Here is a 19,266-nt window from a genome sequence, read left to right as displayed (position 1 = left end):
GCTATTCAGTGACTAGGATACCTGATGTTGAATTTTATACCCATATTTAGGCACTCAAGTGGTAAATTAAAAACCTGAGCTATACTGTAGTTTTAACGACATTGAGACAAGATCGTGTTATTTGCAAACTCCTTACGTTATTCTCTCCTGAGATGTTGCAAAAACAGTATGTGACTTAACTTGTTCTAATCTTAGTTATTTCTATAACTTTCATTGTCCTAAATTGAAAAGGATGGTTCTACTACAAGCATTTGAGTCCTAAGCACTTGAAAACCACTGTCTTGAAGCCAGAGACTCAAGCATCTTGGGGCTCATGTGGGCTGCTGCTCATTCTCAAACTCGAATATGAGTTTGGGAAAGCAGCTGCTGCACTGTACCCAAACACAGATTTTGAGTTTGAGCAAGGTAAGTGTGGGAACTGTAAGGGGGGGGTGGAAGGGGATGAGAGTGTAGATTACAGCAACAATTGGGAAGGGGATTTAGGTTTAGGGAGCAGGAGAAGAGTTTTAGGGTTAGGTAGTAGGAAGCAAGTTTTAGGGTTAGGGAGCAACCATGGATTTAAGGGTTGGGGGAGTGGAATTTTAGGGTAAGGAAGTGAGGACTCTGGTTAGAGTTAGTCTCTGGTAGGATTATACAGTTTTCTTAGGTCAGTTGTTCGGAGGGCTAAGTAATTATGGGAAATCACGCTAATGGGAGTAAGAGCACTTGCTTCTTTAATTAAGTGGCAGTGACTAGCATGCAAGCACTTATATTAGACCTGAACATGGTACTTAACTGTATGCAGTGATCAAGTCCCAATCATCCAAAGTCCCTGCTGGTGATTAACTGTTTCCATTGCTGAAGCTTGCGTATTGTAAGTAGTCAAGTGGATATGTGTATAAAACAGCATTAAAACAAAGAGTACAGAGAACAGTTGGTATTACAGAGCACCGACTCATTTCCTTTCTCTTTGTTTTGTTTGTGGGATTTCAGAGTTAGTACATAAAAGAAGCCAATGGCGGGGTATATGTGGAGTCTTGCTCCTCTGCAAAGTTGTCTGTTGCTGCTGCCTTAGTTAGCTTCCTCTTTCTCGTTTCTTTTTTATGTGTAGTTTGTTGATATGAATGGGTTTTGATGAGTGACGTTTTTTTTAGTTAATGTGTGTGGTTATCAGTCTTTAGGGAATTGATGTGTATGTGTTCAGTGAAATACCCAGTGTAAAAGTGATTTGCCAAAAAGTCTGCTTCTTTCAACTGAAAACAGGCCCTTAGAGAACATGGTGCCCCTCAAAAGAAGCTCCACGGCACCCCCCCACCACCACATCTGGCCCCCCCATCCTATTCTACCTACCTTAAAATAATAAAAAAAACCCCCAGAAGGCGAGCGCCCCTAGGCAGCTGCCTATGGCTATGCCCCAGGGCCGGCCCTGACTGAAAATGTATGTTCATTTGTAATTATACCACAAGCCTCAAAAGGTAATACAACAGCAGGATTTGAAGATAATATGCAGAAAACAAAATCTGAATTCATCACTAAGTTAACTCACTGTAAAAATACTCACTTGTTGTTGCTACAAATGATTCCATAATGCTGTATTTTCTGATAAAACTTTATTGCTTGATATACAATGTACAGATATAATAAATTAAGACTAAACGACGCATTAATGAGTCAGGAGCACAGAAGGTAGTACTGCAACCAATGGCTGCCCTCTGTCAGCATTTATTTGGTGTATTCCAAAACATACACTTGCCCTAAGGCAAAGAATATGAAAAAAGTTCTCAGAAGGTATAGCAATTTTATCATTTCAGTTTGCTTTGCAAACATCAGGGAGCTTTTGTTTTCACATTCGTGGATTATATTTCCAGGGGCAGAAAACAAAGAGCAAGACAAACATTTTGTATAGTCCTGTTTGTTTCACATTGGTTGAAAGGGCACAGTATTTGGTGATGGAACATTCTTGGCACTGCTTGGTCTTCATACACTTCGTACCATTTTTACCAATGCTGTTAAACAAAAGAAAGAGAAAAAAATTGTAATTAGTGGAATAATGTCTTGAAAATGATGACAAGACTGCAAAATTAGTTAAACCAAAGCCTTTTTTGTTCACTTGTATGCCAGTATTTTAATCAGAATCATCCATATTCTCAATAGAAATCAAAGTGCACCTGCAATACATTTTAAATGATGAATGGACTTGTTTGCTGACTACAGAAACACACAAGACCAGAGTGGCCTATTTCAAGTCTATTATAATAAAGCTGCTGAACAAAATGGCAACCATTCAGTAATTAAATACAGTAAGGATGAGATTTATGGACTAAATCCATTCATCCATCCATAACCCCTTTTCCCCATTTATTGCACATGGGGTCGGGTTTCACTTCAACAGTGACAATCATCTAGAGCCAAGGTTCACATACACTAAATGAAATTGATAAATGATTGTAAGCTAATTAACCGTAGTCTGTATTCATTTACCATAGAAGTTAATGTGAAGAAAATGTATTTTAAGAGGTGATATAAAACATTCAGCATGATTCTTCACATTTCTTTATACTTAAACATATCTGACAAAATGTGGCATATAATAATGTAGGATATAATTTTGGTGCTTCAAAAAAATAGAAAAAGTGTTTATAGTTTATGTGGTAAGTCATAAGCCAAGTTAACAATATTATGGTAATGAATATCAAATCATTTTAGATGTAATTTAGCTCTTCATGGTCTACAAGGAAACATATGCAATATAAATGAAAATATATGACAATATAATATGCAAGTAAAGCTGTCTTACCTTGAGAACGCTGTTTAGGCAGACATGATGTGTTTGACAAATGCTAAAGAAAAAAAACAGCATTACAAAGAGAGCTCAAGGGTATAAAGTAAACACATAGCTGTAAAACTAGCAAGATACATATTGCACATGTTTTCACTAAAACTAAGTATTATCAGTTCTGATACATAAAGATAGCTTGCTTGGTATTCATTACGTTAACCACTATCCTTGATGTTGTCGTAAATTATTAAGTTAAATTACTTTTTAATAGTATAAAAACATACCCAGTTGTGTACACACACACACACACACACACACACACACACACACACACACTGACACATAAATTCAGTGCATCTGACTAAATGCCCAATTTAATGCTAATATGCATTTATTTTGCTTTCAGCATATTTGTTTTCAACTAGTGGTACATAAATGTGATAATTCTCTTATTGTACATTTGTTGAAGAAAGTAAACAATTTGGCAGAGAGGTCAGTAGTAAAATGATAGCTCTGCAAATATCTGATTTGATTAGGAATCATGTTTAGTAATGTGCAATTATATTACTCAGCACTCAATTTTTTATTATCACTATTGCATCTGTGGAATAAGTGATAAACTGTTTTGAGCTATGTCACCAAAAGCACATTTAAGATCTGCCCCAATATCCAAACCATGTACGCTAACATCAACATCCATGTATTGCAGTGTAAAGCCTCTTAGACAATACTTGATAAAGTACAAAAGCCAGGCATGCAACTCCTTCACCTTATAAGCCTTAGAAACTCAAATTATGACATCTGAATACTAGGTGGGAGCAGAACTTGAAGCATTGAAAGTGATCATCATTAGTACACATCCTAACAGTTCTGCATAATACAACATTAGTCATAAAGCAGTTGCTCACTGACCAAAAGAAACATAAAGAATGAAGACAGTAATACATACTCACACATATGCATGCACATAGACACACCCATCGAGTAAAGCCATGAAACTTTTGTGGCTATTTATAATTACTTTGAATAAATGAGATAGACTTTAAATTGGATAATCTTAAAATGCTATCCTGTTTCAAAATTATGAATCTGAGAGCAGAAATTCATATCTTCAGCTTCACACAGTTAACAATGAAACATATCGATTACCTTTAATTCTAAAATGCACTGACTGTTTATCAGAATAGCTACCAGAGAATCCAGAAAAATAATCATAATGAATACACTAAGTATAAGAATTGTGTGGATAGTAATTATGGTGCCAAAATGCTGACTTGTATTCTTAAATACAAGCCTTAAGAAGAAGTAAATACTGAATTAGGTCCGTTTTCCACAAATTATACTTTTGATTACTACATACATACCTTCATAGTTGATGCAACCGTTGGCATCTTCCTGGCCTGCCAGCAGGGCGTCCACTTGTTCCTCTGACATCCTCTCACCTAATCAAGAAGAAAAAATGACATTGGTTTATTAGGGATCCAGACATCAGGCCGGAAAAAACATCAGCAAAATTAACTTTAAAATACAACACGGAGCTGTAACAAATGGTTTCATGTAAACATGGACCAAAAGGAAAATACAACACTGTTACATACAGATTTACTCAGTGTCAGTATTTATGGAACGGGTAACATTACAATGCAATATAGTTAAGTAATTGCTTTTACCATATTATTTATTATGTGCTAACTGAAAGGCTTCAAACAAAAATGTTATCACAAATACTAATAAAATTCTTTATAAATTATTCTATTTCAGGTTAACCAGTTAAGTGACTCAATTTTCTTTTAATTCTTTGCAGCTTAAAAATTTATTTATATGTAATTGTTGGAGTTCATTAATCATTTCACAAGAACGTATTGAATATATGAATGTAGACAATCCTATGTATAACTCATTTTTATTCCTTCTAAAATAATGTGCCTTCATTATAAAAAACAAAAAAGTAATAGCAAACAGCTAAGCAGTACTTACCCAAAGTAGCCAGTACGTGGCGCAATTCAGCACCCATGACTGTGCCGTTGCCCTCTTTGTCAAAGACACGCAGACCCTCAACAAAGTCTTCAAAACCACCCTTGTCTTTGCTGTTATCAATAGTCTGAAGCATGGGCAAGAACTGTTCGAAGTCAATCCTCTTGTTCTTCATTTCTGAAAAAAATACAGACTTGATAACCTGGTTCTCTAGCAGTTTTGGTTACATAATAACATGGATTTCAGAAAAGCTTTGTGCAGAAATATGCTAGAATTCTCAAACCCATCTTCAAAGGTTCTGAGAAAAAATATGTACTCCTATGAGGGAAGGACGCTGACTTTGCAGCTTGAGATGTCTCTGGGAGTTTGTCTGAAAAGTTTAAACTTTGCAATTTCCAGAAGCAAACCCCAGATATTGGTCTTATTAAAGCTACAGTTAGCATGAACACAACTGACTAGCAAAACAGAAAGATTTTAAATAGAAATGTACTCGTATAACATAATGTTAGTGTATATAGATGATTGTAAAGAAGCTCTGAGATTAAATGATAACCATTACTTCATTTTGCAACCTTGTGCTTTATCAGTTTTAAAAATAATGGAGAAATGAACTCCTAAAATGTAAGAATTTGATACTCATTCATATATCCTGTTTAAATTTATCAAATATCTATTGATATGAAAAATTATGGAAAATATTTACATTTCAATATCTCCTTCTATCTGGGTAACTGGTAATGGGGAAATATTATAATCAGCACATTCTAAAGACGTTGCAGGCAAAGGTAGCAGTGTGCTCATTCAGGAATGTGACATTCTTTGCTACTAATTTTGCTTGCTTTTATTGCCTCAGATATAAGTAATGCAGTGTACACCTTCCTTAGTTTCTGTCTGAGCTACAGAATTCATTATAGCAACATGCATTTTCCTGTCCTAGTTACTTTGCCCACCACAGACATACTACCTATGTTGGCTTTAGACCTTGGGCCATACTATAGAAGTGCAATGTTTCAAAAAAGTAGGAAACACCACCTTTGCTATCAAGTAATGCTCTGGAAATAATTCTCAGAAGCAGGTACTGCCCATGTTCTCATTTAAGTAGTTGCTTTTAATTGGCACATTTAACCATGTTTTGTATTATCAGCCCTAAAATATGCTATCTAAATACTGTAAGAAAGCAAGGAATCTTATTTTCTTTTGAAAGAATAAGAAGTAATCTTATTTTTATCAGAAATAAATAAATAATAAATGTGGGCTTTTTTGGAGAAGAAAAACATGAAATGAGAAAATATTACAATTCTATCTTTTAAAAATGCTTGCAATAGTTTGTATTTACCTCAATTGACATGTAGAAAAACAAATTACATGATACTTTACTAAACAGGGGGCATTGCTGTAAGCATGTAGTTGCTGACATAGTTATCCAACAACTGTTTTTGTCTCATGATGAGGCACTGTAGCAGAATTTACAGAAGGCAATTGATCTTAAACAGAAGTAACTAGGTAACTGCATGCATATATAGTCTGTATGGATATGTATGTCCATGTCTGTGTGTTTGTGCCTGACTGTCTACACATACACACAGAATTACTCACCTTCATTGCTGGGGTTTCCAAGAACTTTGTTCACTTCAGCATTGGTTGGGTTCTGGCCCAATGCACGCATAACATCTGCAACCTGGTCATAGGAGATCTTGCTGTCACCAACCCTGTCAAACAGGAGGAAAGCCTCTTTGAAGTCTGTCAGAGAGAGAGGGAGAAAGAGAGGATTTTAAACAGAGGAGATTTTTTTAGCATGCTTTGCCTGTGAAGATTTTGAAATAACTGTGTTAAGAGTTGTTACACATTTCTGTATTCACTTCATTTGTTGACTGCGTGGTACTACTTTCTAGGGAATAGCTGCAAAACCTAAAATAGGTAGTTTTATATTAAAATTCCTTATAATAAGCTACCATATAACTACTAAAAGCTTTGCTGTCTTTGCCTAATATAGATAGTATCATATGCTTACTGTTATAATAACAGGGGTGTTGTAGTGTTTCTAGTTGCTTCCCCTGTGTAATTTAATTCTTAAGTAATATTCAGTAAGCATTATAATTAAAATCAGTTATTTTTTTAGAAAAGGGCTCAACAAGGAATTATATAAAAATCTCACATAGCAGAAATCTTAACTAACAAAACTGCTTATGATAGAACTGTTTTAAATAACAGATAACATGCATAAACTTATAAACCTATGGTATTATTAATGCATGTTACTTAGATAACTATAAGCAAAGTATTGTCAAATGTTAAGACTCACTTTTCCTTTTACAATTTCAGTTAACCATATATGATATGTTCCAAACACCTAACTCATAAACAAGCTGTCTAATTAATGTCAAGCCGAAAATGCCATCCAATGCTGTTGATCTGCATGTGACTCCCTGTAGTGACTCTATGGAGAGCCATTGCCATCCATGGAGTTCACCATACAAGTAGTGAATGGGAGTAGTTTGCCAGACCTTTCTTTTGTATTGCATATGCATGCACTTATCGACATCTTAAGGGCTATCAGTCCACCTACAGCACACTTTTTCTTTGACATGTAGAAGGAAACCAAAGCCATGAATAAAACTTACATTAACACAGGGAGGACTTGCAAACTCTACACAGAATGTACCTATATGAGAACCAAACTAGTGAATCTCCTGCTCTGAGGTAACAGTGCTACTCCTTGCACCACTGTGCCACCATCTGTTATTACTTTCATTGAATGTACACCATGAAGATTAGCTAAATCTTTTACACATCCAGATGGCTTCAGTGTGATTAGCTAGCTTGGGTTAAAGCTAGCTAGTTTGGGTTAGAGCACTACATTGCACTAAAATATTAATTAATTGTTGTGCTACTGCTAGCCAATTGGTCCCGAAGAAAATACATATTGCTCCTTCTACCCCTATGCCACTCTCTGTATCAGGTGGACACTGAAAATCCTAATCAACTTATTTGCAGTAGTAACAAAAGCACACGTGTCCCTAAAAAACAGATAATCCTCTGTGGCTTTATCCTGTTGGTACTTAAGAATACTACACAGAGATAGAGTTACCACCTGTCCCTCTTTGGGAGGGACAGTCCCACTTTGGGCAGTTGCGTCCTGCAAGAAAACGTAAAAAATGCCAAATGTCCTGAGATTTTAAGACAAAATATATTTCTTAAGTTTTCTTTAATAGTTGCATAATATAGTTATTTTGTATCTGGAACACATAAATATTATATGAATACCATAAGTAACTCAAATGCTGCAAAATACACTTTTATTTTGACAAAAAAGTGAAGTTCTGTTCTTTGCACTGGCTGTGGGTTTATTTTGTCCTGCAAAATCTCACATTTCTACAAAAATGTCCCACTTTGGGCTGTTGAAAAGGTGGCAACCCTACACAGAGATAGCTATGAGAGTAATAGAAATGTAGCATTATTCTCCCAGTGGCAAACGCAAGAAAAAGAACAGCGGTGGATTCTCAGGATAGCTTACCAACATGCAGCACTACCATTTAGTACACTTCTTCTGTGACCCTCCTTTCTCTTCAAACTTCTGGGACACAGACATGGAATACTTTCTGTTAATTTTACAGTTTGTTATGCACATGGTTTCACAAGTTACTGATTCCAACAATATGGCGGACATTTTCCCATGTGGAGCTTAACTCATATTAAGTGCAAAGCCTATTTATAGGCATGTCCAGGATAAATGGAGATGCAAAATAGCTTGCTTATTTAGGACCCTACGATGTAGAGGGAGTATCAGCCATATCTGTTAAGCTGGTAGCCTATAGCTGCAATTTGGTTTCAGTTAGAAAAAAATGAATGACCTAACCAAACCACAGATAATACTTATAGATCATCACCAAATGTAAAAAGGTGCCAGACAGCATAAGTGGACTTCCTTAACGTAAATTTCACTTTGTTATAAAGATGAGATTGTAGCTGAGTTAAAGACAATATTTGGGAAAACTTGTGCAGACTCTAATGGTAAAAGAAAACAGTGATTATTATATGATCACACCCCCACAAGACTAATATGTAAGAGCTGACAGTCATATCTCAGATCATAACTGTATAAGTTGTAACAAGCTAGTGTCTATGGCTGTACTTAGAGGAGAAATTGAACATTATCTCTAAGCCACCCTGTGCATATTAAACATTTGACAGAAATGGTTGAATGACTGTTACGATGCACTGCGTCCCAGGGAGTTTAGCATCTTATTTTAATATGTTATCAATTGATGTACTTTGCTATTTTTATCACTAAGCTTACCTGCTTTTCAGTAAATGTTTTTATTTTGAATTGTGTCTACATTACTTTACAAATATAAATAAAAAAAATAACTTTGGTTGTATTTTTTTCTGGTAGGGTCAATTCTGAATAAATTTTCAATGATAGATTAGCAGAGTACGTCTTTGTATTTCAGATGGAAAGCATCATAGCACCACATGAAAATGCTTATCAGCACTTTATTGAATTAAGTAAAAGTACAACGCAAAACGCATATTTCAACTATATTTCCAAAATATTAATGGTACATCGTTTTTTCTTTACTTTTTGTCAGATTTGGTTTCATTTTCCCTGCTTCACTCCATAGTTAAAATTGTAATGTTAATCCAATTGTGAAGTAAAATAAAAATTAAAAATAAATAAGATGAAAAATATCTGTCAACAGAAGGGGAGGATGTAGGTTTTTGTAATATGAAGAAAATAATTCATGAATATAGATTACAGCCAATTTTAAAAGAACTGACCCTTTGTATCAGCAGATATGTCGGGCTGCTTTGATAAAAAAAGCATAAAAAAGAATGTAATAATCAGTAGTGTTACATCTACCATTGCTTCCCAAAGTTAAAAATATAGATGTCAGTGATATAAGATTCATAAAAAATGACACCTATCTGACATAAATGCAACAGCAGAAAGTGCACTGCTAAATATGGAACTGGGTTTCCTGTGTAACTAGATCTGGAAGGCACATCCTCTTCTCCTTATATAGCTGTGACATACGATGCCAGTGTCCTATCCTTAGCCCAGAATGCAGCTTATGGGAGGGTCTAAGGTACAGCTGCAAAAAAAAAAAAAAAAACTATCAGTTGCCACCAACCCAGCTGGATTTCCTTTCATGGGAAATGGGGAGGGGGTCATAATAAAAAAGAAGCAAATGCTATTTTCAGCCATCTTTTGAAAGCTGCTTCTTTTATTGCCTTTCATGTACTAAACATCAGGCTTACAACACTTGGTTTTAAATTTATAGGGGAGTTCACAAAGGTATCAAAATAAGTTGCATCTGCAGTTATATTCTGAAGGATTTAGAGAAGTTTGATAATAACAAATTATTATTTATTTTCATCTCAACCAAAATTAGAAAATATTCAACTATCATTGAAATGCATGCAGAGCTTTCTAAAGATTTAATATATATTTTTTTAAATTACAAGGCCCTTAGAGATTTTGTATAATGCCCCCCCCCCAGTTTTGACAAAGATGTATATTTACTTCATAAGTTTTCTGCATACAAAGAGGTCCACTGCTCATGTGATTCTCAGACTCAGAAATGAGTAAATAGTACTAATAATACATCACATCTGGAGTGAAAACTGTAGTATACTGATATGCATGCAGTGATCTAAAACATTCTGGGGTATTTTCCTCTTACTGCACATTTCAAGTGTAATATAATTTAGATATCAAAAAAATAAACTAGGTTCTCTGAATTATTGAAAACTATTATGTGTGTGTGTGTGTTTCTTTATCTGTCTGTTGTACTTGTGTGCATGCATGTTATGTGTGTGACAGAGAAAAAGAGAGCGTGGGTGATATGGCCTTATGCACCTTACACTCTTAAAACAATAGATGCATTTATTCATGTGCCTGTCCTATAAACAATAACAACATAACATTCGATGACTGTGTTGTTCAACTCACCATCTCTCTGTTCCTGAGAAAACTCGATCTGAAAATGGAAAAAAGCAATCACAACCATCAAAACCTGCTGGGACACATAAATATTGCTCTTCCAACGCTTCCCTAAATACAAATATCTGTACAACAGCCTGGAAGAGCCAATAAGAGACAGGATCGAAGAGAGAAGCAATTTCATGACAGCAAGTTTAGAATCCCCATGATATTGCCTCTTCTTCAGCTATATTTTACACTGTGTTGCACTTACCGGCGAGCTGGTCTGCAGAGAAGGACTGCAAAGAAAAAAGAAAGAAAATACAGAGTACTTTAGTAAATGCACCAATAGCATCCCATTCCCAATACACTCTCTATGCCCTAACTTCTATATAATTCAAGGTGGCGCCCACGAATTAAGATTATAAAATTTAAAGTAATAAATCGAAACTGAAGTTGTACGATTATTCTAAATTGTTTGAGATATGGTACATTCTACTTGTTTAATGATGCAATGTTCCCCGGTTTAATGTTATTTTAAAACAGGAAGACCACGTTTGCAGTAGTATTTCCAGTCAGTCGCAGTATGACCCAGATTTTTTCTCATTAAAAAGTTACTTAATTAACTTTTAAATGTTTCAGGCGTGCATTAGATAAATTATATCCATTAGGCTGTATAGTTCCAAAATTCCCTTCTAAACGCGTTAAGTTATCTGGTTTTGCATTGTCTTTAGCCGTTCCCTGCTGCAGGATAAATCCCTTTTAGCTATATTCGGTGGCGGTAGAATAAAAGCATGCTAGCCTGCAGACGCACCATGATTGATGGGCTGGTTGGATGTGGGGTGCAGAAGCTGCTGAAGTGCCTGAGTTCCTGAGAGTGGTCCTTCTGCTCCTTCGCTTCCCTTCTTATTTATCCTAAGCCTTTGACATCATAACTGGGATCAAGTGTCCGCCTGAATCAGTCACCTCCCACTGAAGACTACCATATCTTTCTTAGGGCAATGGCCAAGGAGGAGCCGCGCCCTGCAAGACACTTTTCTGAAGGTACTATTTTTAGGCAGGTGTAGCAGGATCTGAAAAGGGGAGTGAATCTCGACTATATCTTGTTGGACTTGTCAGCAATAGTTATATATTAAGACGGCACTACTCTTTAGTTACACTTATAAGGTGCTACATTTTTACAGCAACCTACATGTTATCTGTGCGACGGAAATTAGCTCTATATTGCGTATAACAATCCGTATATACGTATGAATTATCTATCTATCCATCTATATATAAGTATAGATAAACACACACACACACACACACGATTATTACTTAATGTATTTGATTAGCAGTTTCTGATTCATACAGCAATTATCTCTTTGAACTGAATGGTAGCATTTTCTCTAGGGGAAATTTTACACTTTTCTATATTACAAATTTCCCTTTCCTAGCTTTCAGCCTTTCACTCCAATATGTGGAACACTGCTTATCATAATTTGGAACAATTAGGTAAACTGTGGAACACTAACACATACCTCTCAACCTTTTGGTGCAAGAAATCTGGGCAAAGCCTAATATAACGGAGGACAGAGGCCCCAAAACAGGGGCAAATTGTAAATACTGCTCTTGTAAACTTAGAAAGTTAATACAATAACAGGATTTGTGTAAGCATGCCCTTTCTGGAGGATATGCACCCTGAAACTCAAATGTATGTCATTTCATTACTTCAGTCCTCAATGATTTCCAGAAAACCACAAATTTTATGAGGAATAGACCAAAAATATGAGACAAAAGTCTGGACATTCTGCGGAAAAAAATCTGGATAATTTAGAGGTGTGCACTAATAGATTACTAAATTTTCAGCTAGGAAGCTCAGTGATGTTTAAAATGTGTTAATTTATTCTTAGAAAACATTCTTTTGATGAATTGATATGATTCTGTATTATTTACCATAGACACTAAAAAAATCTTAACACTGAAGGTGTGTGGAACAATGAAGTTCATGCACTTTTTGTGACTCAAAGTAAGAAGGAAACCTTTCTCATGGGTGCACTTGAGCCGCGGAATGCTCGAATTCCTCGCACTCAGAATGTGTTTGATGTGTGATTGTGTTGTAATAATTACCAGATGTATACAGAGATAACACATTTAACAGCGTTGCTTAAAATATTCCACTGGCTGTTATTGTGTAGTTTTGCTATAGTGCTAATACAATTTAGCCATATGGTGAAAGTTTATTTTTTGCCCATAAGTAAGGATAAAGTTACTACATCATATGGTAATTTTAGTGGCGATGTAACTGTACTCATCGGATGTGCAGTAGCAAGCACCGCCCAACCCCCGCCCCAGCTGGTTGACGCCTGGCTCTACTTATGAATAACCAAAAATGAAGTAGTTAAATCGGCAATGGCATGAAAATTCATTTTGACGAGGAAGCCAATGCATGCGGTATTGGGTGAGCCAGAGCGGTGCAGCAAAGCAGTGAATATTGTAATGTGATTTCCACGGCTTACTAGAAGTACCCAGAACTGTTAAAGTATACAGCGGATGAATTCTCCATCACCAGTTTCATAAGATGAAATGTGGGTGGAGTGATTAAGATGCATACGTATGTAGGGTTACCACCTGCCCCACTTTAGGAGGGACAGTCCCTTTTGAGCAGTTGTGTCCTGCAAAAAAGAATGAAAAAATGGCAACCGTCCTGAGATTTTTTAGGACACACATTTTCAAATATTTTCTTTAATAGTTGTTTAAAACAGTTACTTTGTATCTCGAACACCTAAATGTTATAAGAAAGAGAATAAGCAACTAAAATGCTACAAGAATAAGCTTTTATTCAGGCAAAAAAAAGTGAAGTTCTGTCCTTTGTACTGGCAGTGGGCATGTTTTGCCCTGCAAAATCTGACGATTCTATAAAAAATGTCCCACTCTGGGCATTTGAAAAGGTGGCAACCCTATACGTATGTGTATGAGAGAGTGAATCCGTGTCTGTGACATCCAAGGAGGTATGAAAATGAATGGCACAACTGTTCCTATACAGTGCAATTACTCTCCCTAAAACATAGTATCATGACTTCTTTTAATATGCCCAAGAAATCTGCAGGTATTACCCCTTGAAATTATTAGATGGGTTATAGTTTTGTTTTCTGACATACTTCCTTTCGTCAGTCAATGCTTCTTTTAAGTCTTAAATAATATTTCTCAAATATTGCTTTGTTTTTCCCTTCCATCCCTCCTCTTGTTTTCTTTTTAGTTTGCATTTCAATAAATTCCATCTCATTAACTCCTGATATCAGTCATTTAAAGTCAATTCTGACAAACAGTGAACTCGTAGTTCCTTTTCTGAGACAGCAAATTAAGTAATTCAGTTAAGACTTGTCTGTATGTTCTCAAACTGCCTTTCCCAATTGGTGCATTACCTTTCTGTACTCTTGTGTCCACACAGATTATTGTCCACTCTGGAGAAAGCAAGCCTCAGTGGTGCAGTATACAACAGAAAAAAATACATATAAAATTAATTAACAGTACACTAAGCTATAAAACCATGCATATACACTCTATATTTTGCATCAGATATTTGTTGTTTTAGGGCACAGACTCATTATTTTAACAATTTAGCTCTTTGTAATTCACAGATCCAAGTACTATAAACACATGTAAAAGGTATGAAATATCAAGGATGTAAGTTATCCATCCCTTCTGTTTTTTTTTTTTTAATTGGAAGTGGTCTGTCTGTGACCTAATTTCATGATCTTTACTTCCTGATACAGATGAGGTACTGACTACATATTTTAAGAATGTTATCCTGAAGAACAAACATTAGAGTTCCAAGTCAAGTTCTCCACCAGGAAAACGCCCCTTTAAGAGAAAAGCATGCAAAATATGTGCTGGAGTTAATATTACAGTTTATCATACTGCTTATACAGGTGCTATTGATAGTAGTTTGTGTTGCGTTTTTAAAAAGTAGGCACCAAATAGAGAATTACTCTGATAAACTGAACTAGATGTGCAATTCCCAGACTGTATTATTCATTATTATCAAATGCCTCTTTGCTTTACTTGCTCTTAAAAGTACTTTACATGAAGATCTGAAAAAGTTTGTCTCTTGATGAGTTCTGACTCTTTGAGGTCACTGACTATTGATTCCTATAATAACATAATTAATTCCCCTGAAAACAGGATGGAATGTCATACAGAAAAAAATATAGATATGTATAGGTGCTAAAGCACTCTGAGGAACAAAAACCACACAGTTGTTCAATTTTCTTTTGCAAAAATTATTGGGATAAAAATATGCATTGTATGAATGAGATGTATATAGAATAGGAACAAATTATTATACACTACCAATTTTTTTGAGGTTAAAAGATCTCCTTAAAATATTCATTTTATATGAAATCCAGTATGGATATCACATTCCATAAACTTTTTGCTAAAATAAAAGTTCAAATATTGGCTTTAAAAACACATAGTTTATTATTTATATAACCAGAGAGAAAGTGTCAGGATAAAATCAGTTCCCTAAATAAGAATATGACTTGGATTAATGTTTGTTATTTTCATAATGGCAAGCAGCTATGTATGATGTACCTGCAAAACCAAACAAGCAAAAAACAAAACAATAAAACAATGCTAAGTTGCAGCTAAGTAACACTTTTGGCCATGGACTGAAATTAGGGTATCTTCATCACACAAAGAACTGTGGAAAGTTCTAATAATGCAGAAATAATTGTCATATCCACATCCTAAGTATATAAACTGAAGAAACAGCCCTGTAAGGTAATTTCCTAAATTTTGAAATGCACATATGTTAGAGATAATGCCTAAAAGTCTCTAATAGCTATGCTATGATATTATTTGCAATAAAATAGTTGGGTTATTGAGATAAGTATATGTTCTTATTTCTATTGCTTTAGTAGTTTGACAGAGATACTGTATAGTTTTTCTTTTCCTCCAAATGGGTGAAATGAATATGCTTAGTCTCACTTATGTTTACATTTGCAGCACAATCAGGATAGCTGTGTCAAGGAGGAATTTTTACAGATGAAGTATCATCTGTGGATCAGAGCCCATTTTTTCATAAAAGGTGTGGTTTTAAGTTTTACTTGCTTAAAGCAGCAGGCTTGATCACTGACATAATTTCCCTGACTCCTAAACAATGCACACTTGTGCTGTTGTCTTTTAAACTCTACATGAGATACACTGGTCTTGTTTAGTAGTTGCCTACTAAATTCCTACACTTAGAATAATTGAACATTTGGCCCTACATCTTCACCAACACCCAGTCCAGCAGCAACTGGGAGCAGTAAAAAAATTACTTTAGGAGATCAGGTGCAGTGTTTAATTTGAAGGGCAGTACTGATGGAAAATAGAGGATTGTAATGCTTCACCTCTGTATAGAATCTCAGTAAAGTATAAGTATTCTACTTTTCTGATTTCCTGCATTAAAAAGACCTATCCTTGTGCATGAGTCTTGGAACATTTTGGTATGGGAGTAGTGGCTTGCAAATTGGAAATACAATGGAAAATCAAATATACTTCCAACAGAGGGCACTATTTCATAGTGGATACACTGCAACATTTTAACAAGGGTTGTTATCAATATATAGAGTAATGACGCAGTTTCTACCTCACCTTCTAAGTATAAGAAGGGTTAGTCTTGCTTACAGGGTCTCAGCTGAGAAATGATACAGACCACTACCTGGAAACCCAGCACGGAAGGGTTTATCATAATACACTTGTGTTCTTCAGCTTAACTGTATTATTTATGTACTTAAGAGATCCAGTTAATATATGCATACAGATTTGTACTAGGCTAACTGCCCATGTGGGCCAGTTCAATCCTAGGCAATTATTCTATTTGATAATTAAGCCCTGTACCTTGTGTTTGTAAGGTAAATACGTTAGCCATTATGCCAACTCCCAACTTCAAAATAAAAAACTTTGTAGACTTTGAAGGCAGAGTTGTATTTTAATGAGAGAAGGTCATTTAATCAGGATATTGCATGTAAATCAAAGCTAACAATAGGCATGTACACCTCTTAGGATGTGCCAATTTAACACAGATAAAAGAGAGGAAGTAACAAAATGAATAAATATCTTCAAAAACTTTAGAATAATGTTAAATACAGGAAAGGTTTCCTTACCTACGACCTTCTATGTATTTTGGAGGAACAGACTGACAATTGTTGCAAGTGAGCCTCTGAAACTGCTTTTTCTGGACAGTTGTATATAAAATAGCATAGTTTTTATCTGGTAATGTATACTCACAAGTGAACATTGAACATTTAGTCCTGATTCTGGAGCATAAATCAATTACATCTTAATGCTAACACCCCTTTAATTCCTTTATACATATAGTAAAAGACGGTCCACTGTCCCTCCAGGGTATTCTAACTTAAAACATCACTATGATTTAGGCTTGGCTTAGTAACTGTAAACTTCCTGTATGCATTGTAAACAGAAACATTCAGAAACCAAATCGGCTTATCATCTAATTTTAAATGGGAATGAGTTAAAACAGGCATAATTTATTGCTAGTGGATAACAAAAACTTTGACCTGCTGTAAATGATTTGGACAACATTTTCAATGTTAAAAAATATATATATATTTCAGTACTGGCATCCTCGTAGGCCAAGATGTTAATTAGCAGTTGCTTATAACAGTGAAAATAACTGCAGGAGTTTAACCTCTATGCTCTCCTCCCAGTATTTAGCATTATTTATTGACTTATGTTTTCCCATTTTTGGGATAGTGAATGACTTAAAAGCTTACCCCCTCCCTCATTTATTCCTAGTAGGCGGAGATGAAGGTTTGCTACATAACGAAGCACCATTCTGCACCGTTTAGATGCACACAACACGAAACAAGAGTGGGAACCCTTGGGCGTCATTTGCATCTGAAAAAAAAATCTTGTTGCTAAAGGCATTGAAATAAATAATCCTCACAAACAGATAACTTGCATAGAGCAAAGGTAAATGTTGCGGTATTGGTAAATGCTAAAAGACCTCAAGGACTCAACTCAAGTTGTGCCTTGTTACTTAGCGGCCACTTAACACGCATGCGTAAAGCAGTTCATCACAAACATGAATATTTAAACAAATGCTTGAAATTATAACATAAATATAAAATAATGTACATTCATCAGCAACGTGTACCATCCCAAAACGTGCTATTACAACTTAAATCTTGAATAGTTCAGATTAAAGTAATTATTTTCTTGATATTTGTTAACAGGCAAAAACCTAAACATTTACACGCCATAAATGAAGTTGTCACCTCCACGTTAACTATTTAATTAATGCAAAATTATTTGTAAAATAGTTATTGAAATACTAAGCAAAGACATTAAAATAGACCAGGGAAAATCTATTATTTCCAGTTATTGGAACAAATATAAAAAAGCTAAAATCCCTCCAAGTGAATGCTGTAGGCTCCCTTTATTGCGTTGCATGCTGCAGCAATTTGACAGCCTCCGTAATTCAGGTCAAGACATATTAGCCTGAAGCCAGTACTAATTTCCTTAAGACCCGGATAGCTTGCAGTGCAACCCCTCCAAAACATCCAGGGTAGTGTTAGCTCTGCAACATGCGTGAAAATGGACTGGGAATTGGAGAGCTGACAACATCTAACCGCTGCAGTGGCGGGGCTGGGGACCGGAACGAAAATAAAAATGTGGACAAAAAGCAGCACTCAGAAAAAAATGCACGTAGATCAAACAGCATTAACAAAACCATTTAAAAAGGTACTGCTTCGTTAAGGCACACTTTTAAGTACTTAAAGGCTGCAGTGAAGCAGGAATAATAGATACGTGGCGGTTGTACAGTCGCCCAGATATGCCCATAATGCAATAAGAGTACATTACGGAGACACCACAGCAATGTTAGTCATACAATTTGTCCGAACAGTGGATCTAACTGATTACTTTAAGGACACTGAATATAAGCCCATGTTTCCCTGTCTATGTAAGACTATATTTCCCGGTCCTTTGCTTAAGTTGCCCTGTTCTGGGTCAACAGTAGCTCTCGTTTTGAGACAGAATCACGAACAATAGCCTCATAGGTTACCTTAACACTGGACAGATCGACGGCTGGTGCTTTTGGCTTCTCAGGTGCTGGAGCTGGTGCTGCAGCTGGAGCTGGGGAAGCAGCCTTGGGTTCTGGTTTCTTAACGTCCTTCTTTGGTGCCATTTTTGTTATAAGTAATTAAGTTGAGATGAACAAATGAAAAGAAAACAAAAAAACCCTGAATTGCCAAAGCAGTTCCTGAAAGAGAAGCAGCCCGCACAGATCACTGTGTGGTAGCAGCTGGCTAAACTGGAGAGAGACTCAACATGTTAACTCCCCATGGGTGTATATATATATTTCACTTAGCTCCTAATACAATCTTGTCACAAGCAGCTCGATTGGACAGTTTTCTGGGAAAGGATGGATGTCATTTTTACCAGTCTATAAATGGAATATAGGGGAGTCAGGACATCATGAAACAAGAATGAATTTGGTACCTCATATGATCTTTATTTGAAATGTACAAACTACAATGACACCTGCTGATTCTCCTGTTGGCGGCCCAGGAGAGCCGACTTGTATGTTTTCTTGTTAGAATTCCATTTCTGCTGAAGC

At 35.8% G+C, this 19,266-nt stretch overlaps 1 protein-coding gene across 2 annotated transcripts; it reads right to left on the bottom strand.

The window, feature by feature from the left end:
- Window positions 1–1,666: 1,666 nt before the first annotated feature.
- MYL1 (myosin light chain 1) lies at window positions 1,667–18,988 on the bottom strand. Of its 2 annotated transcripts, none has more exons than XM_044075939.1 (7): window positions 18,712–18,988; window positions 10,686–10,713; window positions 6,329–6,472; window positions 4,736–4,909; window positions 4,123–4,200; window positions 2,777–2,819; window positions 1,667–1,985 (listed from the first exon to the last, which is right to left on the bottom strand). In XM_044075939.1, exons 1-6 carry the CDS (start codon window positions 18,832–18,834, stop codon window positions 2,791–2,793), a joined length of 576 nt encoding a protein of 191 aa, XP_043931874.1. In that variant the 5' UTR covers window positions 18,835–18,988; the 3' UTR covers window positions 1,667–1,985; window positions 2,777–2,790. The 2 variants fall into 2 exon arrangements, with proteins under 2 accessions (XP_043931874.1, XP_043931875.1); XM_044075940.1 differs by lacking the exons at window positions 10,686–10,713; window positions 18,712–18,988 and adding exons at window positions 10,930–10,954; window positions 11,470–11,571.
- Window positions 18,989–19,266: the final 278 nt, after the last annotated feature.

The sequence above is a fragment of the Protopterus annectens genome, chromosome 6.part1 (genome assembly GCF_019279795.1).
Source record: "Protopterus annectens isolate FY-2018-M chromosome 6.part1, PAN1.0, whole genome shotgun sequence".
In the NCBI taxonomy this organism is placed as follows: Eukaryota; Metazoa; Chordata; order Ceratodontiformes; family Protopteridae; genus Protopterus; species Protopterus annectens.
This window is presented reverse-complemented; position numbering and strand designations above follow the sequence as displayed.